The 21008-nt window shown below is 44.7% G+C and overlaps 1 protein-coding gene across 1 annotated transcript in view; it reads left to right on the forward strand.

Annotated features, from left to right (window-relative positions):
* The window catches only part of RIN3 (Ras and Rab interactor 3), a 99751-nt gene that overhangs the window by 62507 nt on the left and 16236 nt on the right, over positions 1 to 21008 (forward strand). The window contains exon 7 of the mRNA XM_066628579.1: positions 11607 to 11915. Within this exon, the coding sequence (XP_066484676.1) occupies positions 11607 to 11915 (309 nt within the window). The remainder of the gene's footprint in view (positions 1 to 11606; positions 11916 to 21008) is intronic.

The following is a 21008-nucleotide window of genomic DNA, read 5'->3' on the forward strand; positions in this document are numbered from 1 at the left end:
GTAATACTAGGGTTCCTGTTTTTGTTGACTGCTAGCATCTGCTGAGACTTCTGTGTCTGCAAAATGGGGTCATAATTTACTCTCATAAGGACAGTGTGGAAGAGCAGACCACACAAAAAAGCTTCTCTGCCTCCATTCTTTGCTTGTGTAGTTTGTTTTTAAGTTTTTCAAATGCACCTGCATCCCATTCTTCTTACAAATTGCTCAGGCTTGGATATGTGAGGTTACCCTATGTTACAATCACTAGAGAGCCATGAGGTGGGCAACACTGAGAAAAAGGATCAAACTAGGTCTTACATTCAACATGTAATTGAACCTCTTGCACTTGCTTTTCTTTAGAAATAGTCACCACGGGGTCTCGAATTAAAATTGGAACAGCAACATGTAAGGACGAGGGCCCCACCCTTTCTCCCACATCATTTTCCTGTTGAAAATCCTTCTGCTGAAGCTGTCATTGGCTGCAGTGGTGTCTTTGGGGTACACAGTTTTGGGAGGCTGTTTTCAGTGGGCAAATGCATGGGGATAAAGGTCAGACATCCCCGTCTGTTGTTGCAGTCCATATCTAGACAGGCAGCGTATTCTAAAGAGAAAAACAAGTGCAGGAGAGACAGTAACAGGTTAAATGTACTTTGACCCATATATAGCACAAAAGCCACAAAATGAGTTTAAGGGCCCAGTCCTAACTCTTCTCTTGTGCAGGCCTAGGAGAGTTACAAATGTGCCATAAAGCATGTTTGCGCCTCCTCTAGAATCAGCTGGGCCAGCGCAGGGCCTTGCACCGGACCACGGAGACTGAATTCAGCCTCCGCACTGATCTTGACAGTGAGCCTTGTGTCAAACAAGCTCGGCCGAAGGTTTGGAGTGGGCGGGGAGGAGGTGAGAGGGAGGTGTTCCGGGGTGGGTGGAGGGTGGATGGAGGGAGATCCCGGGGGTGGGCAGGAGGCAGGGCTGGGACCTAGCAGATATGCTGGATCCTAGTCCATGTTCCCAAACAGTGCAGAGCAGCTACAAGCCGCTTCAGTCTCCTCAAACTTATGCCACTTCCCGAGGTGATACAAGACCAAGGAGACCCATTGGGGCTGCAGTGGCTTACCCAGGGGTAAGGGGAAGAGTTTCCCCATACTTCCAACTGAACCGGTTTGGGTCCCTATCTTGCGCTGGATACAGCACAGACCTCCTGGCCTGCCTGTTCCAGCACAAGATAGGATTGCACTGTAAATCTCATAACACTCTGGCCATTGCATAGAAAACATGGGCATTTACACGAGAATGTTTACTGGTTCCCAGAATTTTGATCCAACTCTTCCCTTCCCAATCAGTTTTAAGAAATCAGTTTGGGATAATTGTCGGCTACTAGCATGTGTTGAGCCCCAGACTTCTCTAGCTAGTTTTTACTAGCATGTGAGGAAGAATACAAAAAAAAAAAAAAAAATCAGAGGGCAGGCTAAAGTATTGATCAAGGATACCTCATTTCTTAAACTGTAGATCTTTTTCTCATGAACCTTCCCCTTCTTTTATTTACTTGAATCTGTAATGAGGCCTGACCCAAGGGGAAATGGCATTTGAAGCACTATGGAAATTCTGACACCTCCATCTTTGCTGCAACTGCTTGACTACTCCTTCTTAATCTATTTCAAGTTAGAAGCGAGGGAGGACAGGCAGTGACCCATTACCACCAGCAGCTCCTCCTCCATGTCAGTTCAGAAGTGGAGTACAAAAGGAGGAGGTAGCCACAGCAATTCCCCCTCCCTGCGCCACCACCCTGTTTATTTTAAAATAGAGCAGCAAAGCAGAACTGGAACAAGGAAGCCTGGAGAAACAGAAATGGGGCAGTGCTTCTCCTGGCTTCATTTTTCTGCCCTGCGCTGTTCAAAACACTGAGCCACAAAGCAGAAGGAAGAGGTAAGACAGCAAGAGGAAGTGAGGTGAGGAGGCCACAGAGGTGACCAGTGGGCACAGGGTGCAGACCGCACCCATCCACCACCCAAGGCAGCCCGTCTCACCTGGCCTCACGGCTGGACCAGCCCTGACTGTGATGACTTATGACACTTCGATAATAAATACACATCAGAAGATCATGTCTGTACAGGCAGTGCAACCGGATTGGGTGGTGAGTAGAATAGTTGGGTAAAAAGCAAGAAAGTGACATTTCAGCAAAGTTGGGATATTCCTTCCCCCTTTGTCTCCGACCCCTTGTTGCTCACTTATGTTGACTAATCAGACATAAGACGTAGTCTTTCATCAAGTCCATCCAGTTGCCTCTAACTTCTAGGAGATTTCAAATTTCCACTTATTAAGTGGAATCTTTCCCAGCCCCATAACCTATCTGAAAAACCGAGACCAAACTTGGTGTTTCAAATGCTATTGCAAAGCCTGGTTGTGCCTTTCTTAGAATTAGGATTGTCAGCTCTATTTACTAACCTGAGCCTATGCAGTCTGGCACGTGGAACTTCACCAGATGAAATGTTTTCTAGCTTGGATCTAAACTGATGGACAAAGTTTCTTCAGATAAATTTTGGCATATCAGGCTGCTATTGAAGGCATAGAGCAGGGCCAGTAAAGAAAGTTGGTAAGTAGAGTTTTCACTGTCCTCACTTCCAGCAACTAGTAATTTGCTTCTAATGTCTGAGGGTTAGATACAGGCTGCACAAACATCAATGATTGTACTGTATTATTTACACACACACAGAGAGAATTTTTTTTAAAGTTCAGCTATATTTCATTTCCCTTTTTAGAATGACTTCATTTAAAATGAAGTATTAATTTATTGGCCCACTCCTATGGGCTGTTTATGACAGCAGATAATTCGATCCACTATCATAAATGGCCCTGTGACAGCACAAACGTTGTGCTGCCATTGCGCATGATGGAGCTGCTGCAAAAACTGCCAGTGGCCCTGCAGTGCGCTATCCAGATGCTTTGCTGGTCCAGGTAAGATGGTGGAGGGGGTGATTTGTGGGTGGTTCATGGGAGGTTTGCCAGAGAGGGGGAGGACAGGGGCATGGGAGCAGCTGGGTGTGGATCTTGGCAGCAAAAGGGCATGCCAGATCCTATCCTCCATTTAACAACCCACCCGCCCCTTCGATCCCTCGGACCTATGCCAACAAAATAGCTGGCATCTGTCTGAGGAGACCCATAGGCACTCAGGTAGCCTACTTGGGGGGGGAATGTTTTTCACTTACCTCTTGCTGGATGTCTGATTCCCCCCCCCCCCCCCATTGCAACAGTTGCAGTGATATGCAGTCTGGGTAGGCAGGGTAAGCAGAGAGCCTCCCCTGACCTAGCAAGAAAAAAACACACACCTTTAGCCTTTCCCAAGCTGCTTCTCTTTGCTGCAGCACAGTCTGTTTCTAAAGCAACACGCGCGCACGTGCGTGCGCACACACACACACACAGGGAACAAGGACAGCTGCCAATCAGCTCAATTGCTATGGTGGCTTGCAAGGGACAATACAGGCTGAGATGCCTGTGCAACCAGGCAGATCCACTTTGATTTACCCAATTATTAAAAAGACTGTGCTTGTGTCACCAGTCTCTGGAGAGGCATCAGGAAGAGTTGCCTCCAGCAGCTTAGGCTGCATTCATAGCTAGCTACCAAAACAACAACAAAGAGCAAGATGACCAGCTAGCCAATCAAAAAATAGCAGGACACCTGTATCAGCAATCTCTGGGGAGGCAGCTGGAAGAGTTGCCTCTCTTCTGTTTTTTTTTTTTAAAAAAACCATGAAAAAAGCAGACAGGAGCCTACACAACAGACTAGCTCTCTAAAGCGCCAAGAGCAGCCATTTTCTAATTGCTCCAGGAGGCTTTTGCTGAGCTCTCCCCAGCTCCGAGTGGAGGAAGAAGAGGTGAGTTAAAAAAAAATTATTGAGAGGGTAGGAGAAAGAGAGTGTTTCAGAGACTCAGCTTTATTTATTTCCAGAGGAGAGGGGTGTGATGCAGAGACTTAGCTTAAGGGGGAGGCAGGGGGAGAGTGTTGCCTCCCCTGGCCTGGATCTCACTGCACGTCACTGCTCCATTGGCATGGCTGCAATGGCAGGACATAGGATTGGGCTGTAATGCTAACATTAAAACGGAGCTTATGAACCCCTCACACAAGTCTGTGTCGAAGAAAAAACTTGGAGAAAGGGTGCAGCTTAGAGGAATGTGTGCTGTTTGCATGCAGAAGTTCCCAGGTTGAATCAATGCTATCTAAAGGGTATGGCTGGGAAAAGATCCTTGGCAGATGGACCAATGGTGTGACACAGGATAAGACACCTTCCTATGTACATACAGCTGTGGGGACAGCTGTTTCTCATATAGCACAATTGTTCATTCTCATATATGAACAATATGTTCTTCATATATGATGAGCAACTCATCATAAATGAACAGCTGTATATTCCAGACCATATGCAGCTGTTTCTCATGTAGCTCAATAGTTCATGTACTTCTGTTATGATTTCATACTGGAGGACAAGGACTGGCAAGTCACTTATCCGTCTGGGTGACCTTTTACTCTTATTTTATGCCCTGTAACTTCAACAGGCTCAGAATTGTATTCTGCTTATAAATATTTATGATTACTTACTAAAGTTACCAGCCCTCCAGAACTGGCCTGGAGTCTCCACATTAATCTCCAGGTTGAAGGGCTAAAAGCAGCCCTTGATATTTGAACAGGATCACCTTGGTTTAATGACATAATGGGCACAATCCTAACTGCATCGTGGGCCAGTGCAAGTCCCTGCGCTGCTGGGGAGCAGTTATGCTGGATCCTAACCCCATTCCTGGGTGACATGGAGCGGCTCCTAGCTACTCCGTTCTGCTTGAATCTGCGCCACCTTGTCAGGTGGCACAGATCCAAGTAGACCCATTGGGCTGCTAAAGCTCTCCCCAGGGTAAGGGAATTTTTTCCTCTTGCCTCGGACCAAGCCTTAGACAGTCCTAAACTTGCACTGGATATAGCACAGCCCTGCTGCCCTGTCTGTTTCAGCACAAGTTAGAATTGTACTGAATGTTGTGTTGGGTAGAAAAACATCCAAAAATAGTGGAGTCAAGATACTGTGTACCTATTATCTACCAATCAACGTGCTTCAAAGCACTGATCTGCTCAATAGTTACTACCAAATCTTACTTCTATCTGAATTTTTTTTTTTTCACTCATGGAGTGAGATTGGAGGTGGGGTGGGTAAGAGCAGACAATGGCTGCAATCCTATGCACTCTTTCTAGGGAGTAAGCCCCATTGAACTCAATATATATATACATACATACATACATGTATTTATATACTGCCTTTCTTTGGTCGTCAGATTTCTCCTCAGACTTTAATCCAAGGCAGTTTACATAGACAGGCTGTTCTAAACCCCCGTAGGGATTTTTACAATTGAATAGTTCTAGCCTTTCATAGAACTCCTCGTTCCAGCTGGATTCCTTCCCAGTCTGGTCTCTCTCTGGCCCTTCGCCTCCCACACTCCACTTGACGGCAACTCCTCTCTGCCACCGAGGGTCAGCTCATCAGTATATCAGCGTGTCCTCAGTTCTCGGGTACTTCTGGTTGTTTCAAACTGACAGCCTCAGATCTCCGGGCATACAAGGCGGCAGCTCTACCAACTGAGCCAGACCTCCTGCATTGGAGGATTATTATATTATAATAATCATTATATACAATATCCAGGTCTACAGAGCTTGTGTCCTGAGTACACTTCTGTACTGCAGCGAGTCATGGACTCTTCGCTCACAACAGGAGAGGAAACTGAGCGCTTTCCACATGCGCTGCCTCCGACGCATCCTCAGCATCACCTGGCAGGACAAAGTTCCAAACAACACAGTCCTGGAACGTGCTGGAATCCCTAGCATGTATTCACTGCTGAAACAGAGACGCCTGCGTTGGCTTGGTCATGTCGTGAGAATGGATGATGGCTGGATCCCAAAGGATCTCCTCTATGGAGAACTCGTGCAAGGAAAGCGCCCTACAGGTAGACCACAGCTGCGATACAAGGACATCTGCAAGAGGGATCTGAAGGCCTTAGGGATGGACCTCAACAAGTGGGAAACCCTGGCCTCTGAGCGGCCCGCTTGGAGGCAGGCTGTGCAGCATGGCCTTTCCCAGTTTGAAGAGACACTTTGCCAACAGTCTGAGGCTAAGAGGCAAAGAAGGAAGGCCCACAGCCAGGGAGACAGACCAGGGACAGATTGCACTTGCTCCCGGTGTGGAAGGGATTGTCACTCCCGGATTGGCCTTTTCAGCCACACTAGACGCTGTGCCAGAACCACCTTTCAGAGCGCGATACCATAGTCTTTCGAGACTGAAGGGTGCCAGTACTGAATGTACTTTTGAGTAGAAATGCATAGGATTGGGCTGAATGGAGAATGGGAAGACTAGGAATATTCTATTCAATTTTGAAGCAATTTAAGTTTATGCTAATCGCAACTAACTAGTATTCACTTGTATTTAAAAGAAATACAATAAATGGCAGTTTTTGATTTAAATCAATTATTTTATGTGGAATTTTTTATGATGATTTTAAAATCATGATGGAAATCAATTCACCTGATTAGAGTAAGGTCCATAAATGTTCAGGGATGTGCTTATGCCTTCAGTCCTATGCATGCCCACACATACATGCTTAGAAATAAAACTGGCTGGCCTGGGATTTGCTTCTGAATAAGCATGCATAGAATTTTGTTGCAACTGTCCTAACATGGCCCCCTTTGTACATTACAAAAATGAAATACAATGGACCCCCACTTTACAATGGTCAACCATTCCCAAACTATGGATTGGGAGCCACCATTGAGTTGCAACCTGGGTTGCAAAACTGATACAGTAAAGCTGAGTGTTGGGAGGGTTAGGACAGACAGAACAAAATATTTCTTTACCCATCATGTAATTAGTCTGTAGAACTCTTTGCCACAGGAAGTAGTGATGGCATCTTGCCTGGATGCCTTTAAAAGGGGATTGGACAAATTTCTGGAGGAAAAGTTCATTACAGGTTACAAGTCATAGTAGGTATGTGCAAGATCTTGGTTTTAGAGGCAGGGTGCCTTGGATTGCCAGCTGCAGAGAAGGGCACCAGGACGCAGGTTGTGTGTGCTCCCTGGGGCATTTGGTGGGCCACTGTAAGATACAGGAAGCTGGACTAGATGGGCCTTTGGCCTGATCCAGCGGGGCTCTTCTTATGTTCTTATCTGACAAGGAAAATGTATTGAGCCCCATGGAAACCAAAACAGATCAGAATGTGCGCATTTACTTGTGAGTAGGTGAATGTGCCTTGATCCTCTTCGTAGGGCAAGCCTAGGGGAACACATTGCCACCAAAATTGTCCTGATAAATGAACTTAGGCCCCAACAAACTCTCCAGAAGTAAGTGTCCCCCTCACCCTAAGCTAACTAGAAAAATATATTGAGCCCTAAACAGGTTATTTACCTTATGCAGAAGTAAGCCCATTGTGTTCAATAAGACGTAGGGTGTAAACCTATCTTACTCACTGGAAACAAACACGTCAACCTTTGGAAAGTGAAACTGAGCCACTCAAGTGTGTTTACTCACACTCACAAGACGAGTGTGCCTCAGCTCTTATTGAAGGCTAGATAAAGGGGGCCAAAGGGGGCCACCAGAATGATCCAATGAACATGGAGCTCAACAAATGCTGCAGAAGTTGGTTCCCCCATCATAATAAAAAGGATAAAAACAGAAACATGAGTGGTTGGTAAAGTGAAACTTCTTTTTTTAGTCTCATAAAACTAGGTAGGTCCTGATTGAGTGTTGTTTTAAAAAATGGATCCCAGTGCTAAAAGGTTTGGGAATGACTTCAATAACTGATTGGTTTTTGCTAATTTGCTCCAAGACCTTGGAAGCTGACGTTTCTGCCGTAGATCAATCCCCCCCCCCCCCTGCAAAAGATGATTTTAAAAGTGCCTACTGTGCTCTTTAGGGGCCATGGTTATCAATTTACACAATGTTGTATTAAAAACACCAATTAAAGGCTATATCCTTCCGTCAATACACATAGCCACAAGGTAAGCCTAGAAGGCTTGCATTTGTATCAGCTATATTCTTCCTTCCATATACAGCCATGATGTTGAAAATACTGCTGTTGGCTGAGATGCTACCAAATATTTACATTCACATCACTGATTGGTTTATTTATCACCCATGAGGTCCTCTGGCTGCAGTCATGAGCCCATTGTAAATTAAATAACTTGCCATATAGTGAACCGTGTTTTACTACAGCAAGTCCATTGTAAAGTGATTTGATAGTAAAGCGCACCCATTGAAAAGTGGGAGCTACTTGTATAGGAGATACCCTGGCCACAGTCCATCACAGAGATAAGTACTGGATTGTGTGAGCTTAGCAGAGTTGACAACAGGAGAGTCATGATGCAATCTGCAGTCCTTTTGCAAGTTTGATGGAAGGGCAATTTTTGTTTCCTTGCGGGCTGTTAAGCAAGTGTTGGGCAATAGCTGCAGTAGACCATAAACAGGAGTGACTTGAACGGCAAAAGATGCATTTTGATGTTCCTGAATGTAGAGAATCATAGAAGGTGGCTCTATAGAAGAGACTCCATGAAGGGACCATTCATCAGACTCTTCGTCCATCTCTAAGTCACTATTGTCAGCACAGACCAGTGACGGTTCTCCATGATCTGCCCTACCTGGGAATTGATCATATGACCTTCTCAAGGCAGGCACTCTACAACTGAGTCACGGCCCCAGGCTGCATGGCAAAACTAGCTCTTTAGAGAATTACAGGAGTCAGAAAAGCTGTAGGAACCAAAGCAAGTAAGAGCCATGTGGGGAAATGAAAGTTCTAAAGCAGGGGTCAACAACCTACGGCCCATATGCCAGATCTGGCCTGCCACCTCACGTTCATCCAGTTTGTGTGGAGCGTGGCTTGGGAGGCAAAGCCTCCCATCCAGTTTGCTGTGTGCTGGATGGAGAACAGCAGGCTCATGGATTCTCTGTGCTGCTGCAAGCCTGGATACCGAGCTAAACAAACGCATCGGTAAAGCAGCTACTACGTTTTCCAGACTCACAAAGAGAGTCTGGTCCAACAAGAAGCTGACGGAACATACCAAGATCCAGGTCTACAGAGCTTGCGTCCTGAGTACACTTCTGTACTGCAGCGAGTCATGGACTCTTCACTCACAACAGGAGAGGAAACTGAATGCTTTCCACATGCATTGCCTCCGACGTATTCTCGGCATCACCTGGCAGGACAAAGTTCCAAACAACACAGTCCTGGAATGTGCTGGAATCCCTAGCATGTATGCACTACTGAAACAGAGACGCCTGCGTTGGCTCGGTCATGTCGTGAGAATGGATGATGGCCGGATCCCAAAGGATCTCCTCTATGGAGAACTCGTGCAAGGAAAGCGCCCTACAGGTAGACCACAGCTGCGATACAAGGACATCTGCAAGAGGGATCTGAAGGCCTTAGGAGTGGACCTCAACAAGTGGGAAACCCTGGCCTCTGAGCGGCCCGCTTGGAGGCAGGCTGTGCAACATGGCCTTTCCCAGTTTGAAGAGACACTTGGCCAACAGACTGAGGCAAAGAGGAAGGCCCATAGCCAGGGAGACAGGCCAGGGACAGACTGCACTTGCTCCCAGTGTGGAAGGGATTGTCACTCCCGAATCGGCCTTTTCAGCCACACTAGACGCTGTTCCAGAACCACCTTTCAGAGCGCGATACCATAGTCTTTCGAGACTGAAGGTTGCCAACTAGATGCAAGCCTGGGACTCTGCAAGCCTGGGCAGGTGGCTTTGCTGTTCCCTGGTGCTTAGCAAACTGGGCAAGAAGCTCGCAACCCAAGCTGAGTTCCATGCAGCCAATTCAGGAGCTTGTCACCCCAGAAGATTGGTGTGACATCATCACTGAACATCTAGTCCCTTTGCCAGAATGGTTGCCAACCCCAAAGGGTTGCTTCACTTTACAACAGTTCTGGGGGGTGGGGGGGGTTGTCATTATACATGGTTGTGTTGTCAACATTTCCTCTGGAATGTTCTACTGTCCTCTCAAACTGAAATGGCAGGCACTGAGGAACTCCTATTTTTATCGAAACCCTCCAGTTCTTCCGAATGTGCTACTTTTGGACATATTGCTTGTCTCCTTTTCCAAGTATGAGGTCTTCAGATTGCCGTCAACCTGGCTTTCCCCCTCGCATCCAAACCAAATTCCATTGCTTTTACTTCCCAAATTCCCAGCATTTCCAAAATCCATGATTTCATCGGCTTCTATTGCTTAAGCCCTTGTCCAGGCTGTAAAAAACTGTCTCCCCAATTGCAGAAACTTGCTCCTCACTGGCCTACTTTCCTGTCATTCCTCTGCTTTTCAGATTTAATTTGCTATATTGCTACTAAAATCACTTTTGACTCCTGTCACTAGGCATGCCAGCATGAAACTTGCTGGAAATATTTCTGATTTATTCCACTCAGCAGTCTGGGGGCCAGATTTCTGTGCCATTATTTGTTTTCCATTTGGCTTCTGCTCAGAATGGAGCAGGGGGTCAAAACCATAGAGACAGGGCTGCTTCCAAGGTCTCTCCCATTGCACTAGGTCTAGCCCAAGGTTTCTGTGTACCAGATTATCATAAAATAACTATATTTCATGGGTATTCTGTTCCTTTTTCTGGGGAGTTTTGCTTGTTTCCCTGTGTGATTCTGTGGGCACAATCCTAATCAGGCCTACTCAGAAGTAAGTCCTATTTTGTTCAATGGGGCTTACTCTCAGGAAAGTGTGGTTAGGATTGCAGCCTGTGTTTCCTAATGGTGGGCAATTAGTCCCTGCATTCTGCTTGTTTTACTTCTATATGGCTTAACAAAAACTCATTTGCTTGTATTTTATTCTAAATCTTGAAAGGAATTTTTTAGTGGAACATGGGAAAGGAACTTTCTTCCTTCTCTCCTAAGGTAAAATCTTATTAACACAGCCTAATCTAGTCTCCAGGAATATTTTCATAACTTTTGACGGATTGGTCCTTGATTTACAGCCCAGTCCTGTCCAAGGCTTGCACCAATGGGACGTTGCACCAATTGCACCAATGCAGGATGCTGCAAAAGCATCATAAAGTGCTTTGAAGCAGTGCAGGGAGCTGGTGTTCCAGCAAGAATGCCGCAGTCTTCCTGTGCATATTGACAGAGCATCAGAGGCCCACTGGAGCATATATTCCTGACACAGGGGGTGGGGGCGATGAGGGGTTGACTGGGCCAGGGGTGAGTGGATCGGGCCCAGGAGGGGGCAGGTTCCTTAGTTGCGCAGACTGAATCCTAACCCCCCCCCCAGTCCGCCTGCATGGATCAACTTGAACTTGCGCCAGTGATACTGCTGGTGCAGGTCCAAGTTGACCCATAGTGGCTGCTGGGGTTTACCCTGGGGAAAGGGGACAAATGTTCCCTTACCCTGAAGAGCCATCCAGCAGCTGACAATCCCCTGCGGGATGCAGCCGGGCGCTGCTGCATTGCCACACATGGATTTAGATAGAATTGGGCTGTGGGTAAATTAGAAGACAAATTGGTGTGGTTGAAGGGTATGAATATACTTCTAGTCTGGCTCCGAGGTGGGTGAATCTATATGGCATGTTTGTATCTATCACAGATTCCCATTTTGTCTTATTCTCCTTCTTCCAGAGGTCATCATTGAGTCAGCTTTGCACAAATGTGTCTTGAAGCCTTTAAAAGAGGCCATTGATACGTACTTACGAGAAATCCACACCAAAGATGGATCTTTCCAGCTCTTGAAGGAAAACCAGCAAGTCATTCAAAATACAACTACCACTGACCTGGGAGTCACCACCAGTGTGCCTGAAACTGCGCTGCTAGAGAAGATCCTACACAAATTCACCAACATGCACAAAGCCTATTCACCCGAGAAAAAGATTAGCATCCTCCTGAAGTCCTGCAAGCTCATCTATGACTCCATGTCTCATGGACAGCCAGGTATTGTAGAACCATTTTGAAATCTCCTGCAGTGGCTTTTTTATGTCTTCTGGGTTACAAAGGACCTGACTAGTTATGAAATGCCTGAGGTCATTATACTGTTGACCATTATGCTAAGTGTGGTGCATTCACTCTGGAGCCAATGCATCTGTAGGCTGTTGTTCTCATGGAGAGACCAGCAGCCATAAAGTGATCCTCCAACATATGCAGGAAATAGTTTTATAGCGCATAGTAAAGGAGTTGCTGGCATCATCCTACGTGCTGCAAGAGCTTCACGCTGTTGCAACCCCTGTTCTGAGCCCACAGAATAATGTTACTGCAGGATCTAGGCTGGTAGTGGTTCCTTTTGGAGTCAGTTAAAGAGGCATTCTAAAATAGTGTTCCATTTTATTGGAACATTTTGGGGTTGTGTTGCGTTTAATGAAAATATTAATGTTTCCTGTACCTACTTTTCAGTGTATCGTCTTGTACCTGCAATATGTTCTACATCAGGCAAAAAGGACACTGTACTGAATCTGTTTTTCTGAGTTTAAATGGATTAGACCCCAATCCTAATCAATTTTTCCAGTACCGTTACCACCGCAATGTAGTCCCAAAGTAAGGGAACAAAGCCTCAGTTCCTCTGTAAGAGAACAAATGTTACCTTACCTTGAGGAGGCCTCCGTGACTGCCGCTCCACCTCAGAACGCAGCACATGCCCTGATGGCATGGCTGCATCAGTGCTGGAAAGTTGGATAGGATTCGGCCCAAAGTCAGAGTTGGTTGCTGGTTTCTGTGTAAAGGAAAAAAGCTTATGATTTGGTGAACACTGTTCCTGAGTAGGGTGATGTCGGAATGGTTTGTTAGGTGAGGTTGTAAGGTGTTCTGAGAGCCTTGCACAGGGATGAGATCTACTCCATTAGGAATTGATTATTTTCCCTGCTGAGCCAAGGGAGAAGCATATCTGCGCATATGTGGGGACAGAAACGTAATTTCTTTATGGAGGGCTGGGCAGGATTCCAATTCCTTTTAACTCTGCATTCAATTATTAAATTCCAATTTTATTCAGGCACCGTAGCGGAGAGTTTGCCTAGATATGATAATAGCATTGGGGGGTTTGTCGCACAAGAGAGGGCTTATTTTAAGCCTCTTATTGATATTTATGAAACAAATGTTTCATGTCATTGAAAACTCCAAAGGAGGCAAGCAGGATTTGGACAAAGGCAATTCCACCTTGAACAAGGGAGACCATTTCCAGTGTCATTGAAGCAGCCACTGAAGGACTTACTGCTGCTAATGAGTATTTGGGTGAGAAGTTACAGTCAGGTCTGAACCGAATCCTTCTTCCTTCCTTTAGGGCTCAGGGCAATAATTGCAAATAGAGGATAGTGAAGCAATGTATGTATCTAAGCCGATGGCATATAAAATATTTATAGTAACATTTAGGATTTTTATTGAAATGTATCTATAAACCTTATTTCCTAAAGGATACTTCGAAACTGAACCCATGATTTATTCTTCAGTGCAAAATACTTGAGCAAGTCAAAAGTATGCACTTTGCCAATCTCTCCCCCACCCTTTGTAATGAGCCTTCCAAAGATAAATTGATTTGCCAAGGTCACAAGTCAATCTGAGCACACATTCCAAGACCGCAGAGCCCAGATTTTGGTTCATTCTAGAACTGGAGCAGCTTTCTACATGCATGCTTCTTGTGACTTGCTCCTGACCCCATCTGCTCATGCTGTTTGACCATCTCATTTTGCATTGAGTGTTCCTGATCTGCTGGATCTTTATCACAATGAAAAGAATGGATATAAACCAGCTTTCACCAGCAGTTAATTTAATTATTTTCCTTTTGTCTCTTACATTTTCCCTGGCAGATGAAGAGACTTCTTTATGCATATGTTTTCATATGCAAGATTTTAATAGCCTTTGAGCCTCACTCTGTTTAATGCAAATGAGGCTTCTGGCCAATGTAGATTTTGTGGCTAGAAGCAAAAATCGCATTAAACCTCATGTGCTAAGGGGTATGGATTGTAATAGGAGGACAACATTTTCAGTGCATCAGGACAGGGGTTCCTCATTTTATGGGAGCAAAATGTAAATGCTGGGTCTGCAAAGCACTATGAACAAGGTTGCCAACTCTGTCTGAATCTGTTCTTGGAGACTGTAACATAATGTAATTTTGGGAATTCCTGTCGTCCCTGTTAATATCTTCAGGATTGCTTTCAGTAGTTCTCTGGAGATTGATGCTGATTTGTGGAGACTCCAGGCCAGTACTGGAGAATTGACAACCCTGGCAAGATAAATTTTGATGCAGTTGATGTTTAAGGATTCCAATTTCTTTCCTCCCTACTGCCAAAAGTACTCTGTTTTTGGTGGCTCAGCATATCTAAATTTCAGGTTTCCATACAAGAAACTTATACAGGAATGGAAGTGCTGCAGTTTCCAAAAAAGAACACAAACAGCTGGACCTGGCCCACACATGTGACAGAATGAGAGACTTGAATAAGATTGCTGAGATGGTAGAATAAACTACCATTTCAGACAGCAGGTGGTTGATCATATTTTAAATGCTTTCCAACCTTAAAAACTCATAAGAACATAAGAACAGCCCCACTGGATCAGGCCATAAGGCCCAACTAGTCCAGCTTCCTGTATCTCACAGCGCCCACCAAATGCCCCAGGGAGCACACCAGATAACAAGAGACCTGCATCCTGGTGTCCTCCCTTGCACTGGCATTCTGACACAGCCCATTTCTAAAATCAGGAGGTTGCACATACACATCATGGCTTGTAACCCGTAATGGATTTTTTCCTCCAAAAATTTGTCCAGTCCCCTTTTAAAGGCATCTAGGCAATGTTATCACTACTGGTGACTTATTATAAAAATCCTGCTTTACCAGCTACAAATTTACATGACATTAGAACCCTTGTAGTAGTTTGCTTAAAAAACAAACTCCCTGCAAAGAGAACATCAGCCTAGGAGGGAATCGCTTGGATAGAGCCTTTTTGCTCCACTAGGCTAGCTTTCTGTTTTCAGGAAGATTTATTTTTTTCACGAAGAGGAACACTCAAAGTTGGAGACTTCCCCCTGCAGCTAGTAGTGGTGCAGGCCATTCTGTTACAATGACTACATCATTGTCTTGCATTGTCTGAGCTCATTAATCCCATGATAATGTAGGTATGCCAAAATCTAAACTTTAAGATGAGAAAATGGCAGCATAAGAGCCCCCTCGTCCTTAAGCAAGGGAAATGTAATAAGGAGAGTTGCTGGGGAGATTTATACTGCTGTACATTGTGCCTTTTGTTTGCATGGATAAATTTTTAGATCTAATAAGTTGAATGTGTCCCTTTGAATTCTACCGGCACTTGACTTCTTGAAAACAGTAAATTAATGCCCATTCATACCCACACTGTCTTGTCAAGGCATGTAACTGGTAGCATAAGAACAGCCCTGCTGGATCAGGCCAATGGCCCATCTAGTCCAGCTTCCTGTATCTCACAGTGGCCCACCAAACGCCCCAGGGAGCACACAAGGCAACAGACACAATCTGCGCCCCAGTGCCCTCCCCTGCATCTGGCAATCAGAGGCAGCCTGCCTCTAAAACCAAGAGCTTGCACATACCTGCTGTGACTTATAACCTGTAATGAACTTTTCCTCCAGAAATTTGTCCAATTCCCTCTTAAAGGCATCCAGGCAAGATGCCATCACTACTTCTTGTGGCAAAGAGTTACACAAACTAATTACACACTGGATAAAGAAATATTTTCTTCTGTCTGTCACAATTCTCCCAACACTAAACTTTTGTGGATGTCCCCTGGTTCTGGTGTCATGTGAGAGAGAAAAGAGCATCTCTCTATCCACTCTGTCCATCCCCTGCATGATTTTGTATGTCTCAATCATGTCCCCCCTCAGGCGCCTCTTTTCTTGGCTGAAGAGGCCCAAATGCCTTTCCTCATAAGGAAGGTGCCCCAGCCCAGTAATAATCTTAGTCACTCTCTTTTGCACTTTTTCCATCTCCACTATCTTTTTGAGATGTGGCAACCAGAACTGGACACAATACTCCAGGTGTGACCTTACCATCGATTTGTACAGCGGCATTACAATATTTGCTGCCTTATTCTCAATTACTTTCCGAATGATCCCAAGCATGGAATTGGCCCTCTTCACTGCCACCACGCATTAATAATAATAAAAAATAAAACTTTATTTTTATCCCGCCCTTCTCCCTAACGGGACCCAGGGCGGCTAACAACATATTAAAAAAACAGATTTTAAAAACATTAATACAAGCAGATAAAAACATTTAAAAAACATTGGGTCGACACTTTCATCGAGCTGTCCAAAAGGACCCCAAGATCTCTCTCCTGATCAGTCTCAAACAGTTCAGAACCCATTAGCCTATATGTAAGGTTTTGATTATTTGCCCCAATGTGCATTACTTTACACTTACTTGCATTGAAGCGCATCTGCCATTTTGCTGCCCAACTCCCAGTTTGGAGAGATCCTTCTGGAGCTCCTCACAATCTCTTCTGGTCTTAACCACTCAGAAAAGTTTGGCACTTGCCAATGTAGAAATCATACATTTGCCAAAAGATCATTCTTGGCAATGTTATCACTAATGGTGACTTATTGTAAAAATCCTGCTTTACCAGCTACAAATTTACATGACATTAGAACCCTTGTATAGTTTGTTTAAAAAACAAAACAAAGCAATGAGAGGTTGTGCAAGCCCTTCATAGTCCTCAGCTGCCACTCCCCCTCCCATGCTGGTGTCTGATCTAGAAGACACATTTGCGATGTCACAAAGCACTCATGTTTGGGCCCAATTCAGAGCCCAGGTTGAACAGAACATGTATTTTGAAGGACCGGGCATTTGTGGGCTGAAAAATTCAGAATTCCTTCCTGGAGAACTTAAGGAAATATGTGTGATGTATAATAATAATGGATATTACCATCATAGAAGCCAAGTGCATGTTAATTGTAGATTAGCATTATAGATATTGTTAATCTTAGATATCGCCATTCCTGGTGACTCACAAATTTTGGAGAAAGAACAGGAGAAAATGTCCAAATACCACGACCTATGCATAGAATTGATGCAAATTTGGATGAAGCATGTAAAAGTTCTGCCAATAGTAATCGGCGCACTAGGAACATTATCAATGCAATTTAACGAGTACTTTGCACAACTGGACCCCCTGGCAATAACAACAGCCAAATTACAAAAGACCACCATAATTGGCACAGTGTCCATCCTTCATCTGTACCTCATCTACACCTAGACATAAGGCAGATGTCTGCATGGATGAGGATTTACCAGCTGATAAATGTTGTGGTTTTTGTTTGTACATATAATAATATGTATATTATACATATAATAAGAATATGAATAGTTCTGTGGCAGAAGAAGACCAATGTGATCCCAGCGGTGATTAGTGCCCTCAGTGCTATTCCAAAACACCTTGAAGAGCACCTGAACAGCATTGGGGTCACAGAAATTATCATCAATCAAATGAAAAAAAAAAACAGTGTTACTGGGAACAACCTGCATTTTGCAACAGTATTTATCTGGGTTGGGAACGAGTTAGTGACTCAGACTTGAGTCGTGAAAATGCATGATTTTGGGTGACTCATGAGTCACATGGAAGACTCTGAAAAAGACTCGAGTCAGGGCCCCCCTGACTTGGCACTCATTCCCATACATGCTGACTCAAGTTTGCCTGCATCTGGGGGTGCTTGCTTACTGTTTTCACCACATGGAAAACCTCGGGGGCCAGCATTCCAACAGGTGAGCAGCAGGGAAGTTCCAGCCAGGAGGCAGGAAAGGATTAATGTTAGCAGGACGGGGGAGGTGGGACTGAATTATCTTTTCCCGTCTCTAATAGGAAGGAAGGAATGATCATTGGGCAAAGGATGGGCATTCTCATATTTTCATTGGCTGAGGGAGAGCAGGAGGAGGAGCCCAAGGGGGTTCTTGCCTTATGATTGGCTGGGAAGGGAAGGGAGGCAGGGAACACAGTTTATAGCGATCATGCTTTCCACCATGGCTGGTGGGGAGAGGGAACCCTCATTGAATAACAAGATGAAGTGGGACTATTTCTGAGTAGGGCTGCCAAGGTTTGGGTTGTCCTGGTAAGCCTCCCAGCAGTGCATGACCCTCCTTCCTCTTGCCGCTTCTGTCCCTGCTTTCTTGCAGTCCCTCCTACTGCTTCTGACACCAGGGGAAAGATCAAAGAGAACTCCAACACACACAGAGCCCAGCAGCAGATCTGTTTTTTCCACAGCAGGCTCTTTAAAAGGGGGGATTTGACTTGAGTCTTTTAGGGTCACTAAAGGATGACTCAGAGACTTGGGAAGTGCCCCCGCTATGATTCTTTTTTGAGTTGAGTCGCAGGGGGGGGGGTGATTTGGTGACTTGACTCAAGTCAAGCCGCACTGGATTTTCCCATCCCTGGTATTTATAGGATAAAAGAAACCAGTCAATAACACCTACCTGACTGTGCAAAAATCTCCTAATAATAATAAACCGGTATTTATAATGTCAAAACAGGATAAAAACCAGGCACCCCAGGTCCTTGGGAAGGACTCAATGTCTGGATAAAACAAACCAGTTTTGCACCTACCTGAGTGTGCAAAAATATCACAGTAGTAATAAATACTTGTGTTTGCAGTCAAATCAGGTAGAGCAGCATATGTAATATTTTAAAGTGAAATTACTATGAAATATTTTTGAAATCTGTTTCCTCTGTAAAATTGCTTCACTTTGATAATATTGAGATTAGCAATATTTGCTAATAAACTGTGAGAAAGACAGATGTAAGCACCTCTGGCCAAGCTGGGGACATGCTTAAAGGATTGGCTGTAAAGTAGATGCATGAAATGATCCTCGCAGTTTTGTGCTCCTTCTGCAATAGGCAGAGGTCTGAGGAGTAGTCCGACGTGGAGAATTTCCAAACATGGATTCCTAATAGAAGTCAAGTGTCTGCCCCTGCTTTACAACCCTGAAGTTGATGGAAGCCCTTTAATTGTATCCAGCAAAAAAGTATGTGTCAGGCAAACTCTCAACTACGGTATATGTTGCCATCTTGAATTGAGCCGTATAAAACACTTTTAGGTTTTTCAACTCTATTTTTGGCAGGTGAAATTGATCCTTACGTCTGCAGAGGATCAGGAAGTACTCCAGCCATGTTCACCTATGTAACTCATTGAATGCTTACAACTCTATCTTTTGGTCCCGTGAGACTTCCTGAGTACCGTAAAACACTGTGACTCTGCACAAAGGAAGCATTTCAACAAACACAAATGAACAATGAAGCCCTTCTTCTGTTAGGCAATATGGCTTTGTATTATTATTATTATTTTTGCAACCCAGGAAGCTCAACTCCTGTAACTGTGTTGATAGTAACATGAGATGTGTTTGGAAAGGGAATTTTAACACTTACAAGTTCTGCCACTTTGTTTTAACCGAACTGGCTTTTTGTTTGCTTGTTCTATTCCTTGGTTTATTTTAAAGTTATATTTTTGATGGAGGAACAGAAGACTATTTATTTAAGACTCCCGCTGAACATCGTTCTCACTCTGAAAGAAAATTTCTGTTGACTTTGCCTGACAAATAAGGAAAGCTGGCACATTGGCAAGACTTGGAAGAAGCCAATGGCTACAATCCAATGCACATCTAAGCATGCTCAAGTCCACTGATTTCCGTGGGCTTCAACCCATGTTGGATTGTGGCCAGTGGAAACATTTCAGATAATGATGGCTATCTACCACCATGGGATCACCTTCACTCTTTGTTTAATTTTAGAAGAGCTTCATCATTTGGTCCTTTTAGATAAATGACTGTAGTACATAGTCTATATCAGTGTTTCTCAATGTTTGTCCTCCACCATACCACTTCACATGGCCCACCTATTCAAGGTACCACTGGAATTAACTGGCGATGACATTATTATCAGTTACTTCTGGGTTGGAAGGCCAAATGCAACACGAAAAATACCAGTAAGAGGTTCAGGATGGATTGGAGGGCTTTCCTGAGTGCAGAAAAACATGCTTTGGAGCTTCCTACTACTGTTACTTATGTCACATTCCTGGGCACTGTTGGGCAGCAGCTGTCCAGGGGTCCCGTAAGTAGCACCAAATATCACCTCAAGTTCCACTGGTGGTATCCGTAGCACTGCTTGAGAAACAGTAGTCTGTGTGTATTGCACGTCATATGTACATGCTACGTAGAGATGTCAAAACGTGATTGAGTTACCTGCAGGAGAAAACATTTGTAAACCTTACAGATGCAAAGTGGGGACTACTTTTGATGTTACTATTCAATGTAACATCAAATGTTACTTGTAACTATTTGATGTCCCTACTACTATTCTTGACATAGCTTCTTAAGAGGCTTAAAAGGAAATGGTCCCAAACTTACATCTTTGTCATGTGTTACTGAATGCAAGACTGACTCATATATGTTGGACTTCCACAGGATATGCAATGTTTGCGTGTCTCAGAAATGCAGTGGACCATTCATGTATCACAAGCACTAGATTTATGTGTCTCAGAAATGCAGTGGACCATTCATGTATCACAAGCACTAGATTTATGGCCCAATATCTAACTCCCCTCGCAACAATGCAGTGGTGTCAGTACAACTTCTGTTGCATACTGCAAGGGAGGGTGGTGGTTGGCAACTAGAGGCCTTCTCAGCATAAGGGGACATCTGTTCCCTTGTCCTGGGGTAAGCCCCAGCAACCACTGTAGGTCAACTTGGACCTGCACCAGCTCAATCACTGGTGCAAGTCCATGTTGACTCGGGAAGGCAGATCAGGTCTGGGAAGGAGATTGGGATTCAGTTTGCACTGCTGCCACTGATCCTATCCCCTTCCTGGGCCTTATCCAATCTCTTCCCTGTCCATGTCACCACCTCTCCCCTCCCTACCCCGTTCCATCCCCTGTGCAAGTTTACCTGCTCTGGCAGGTCTCCATCAATCCTCTGGCTCATGTGGGAAGGCTCTGGTCCGTCGGTGCATGAGGGGAGGCTCTGGTCTTGTGGCTCTGGTCTCCCTTCTTGTGTCTACTTTCATACCTGCCATTGAGTATTTGAAAGGGTCAAATGC

The sequence above is a fragment of the Tiliqua scincoides genome, chromosome 1 (genome assembly GCF_035046505.1).
Source record: "Tiliqua scincoides isolate rTilSci1 chromosome 1, rTilSci1.hap2, whole genome shotgun sequence".
NCBI classification, from domain to species: Eukaryota; Metazoa; Chordata; class Lepidosauria; order Squamata; family Scincidae; genus Tiliqua; species Tiliqua scincoides.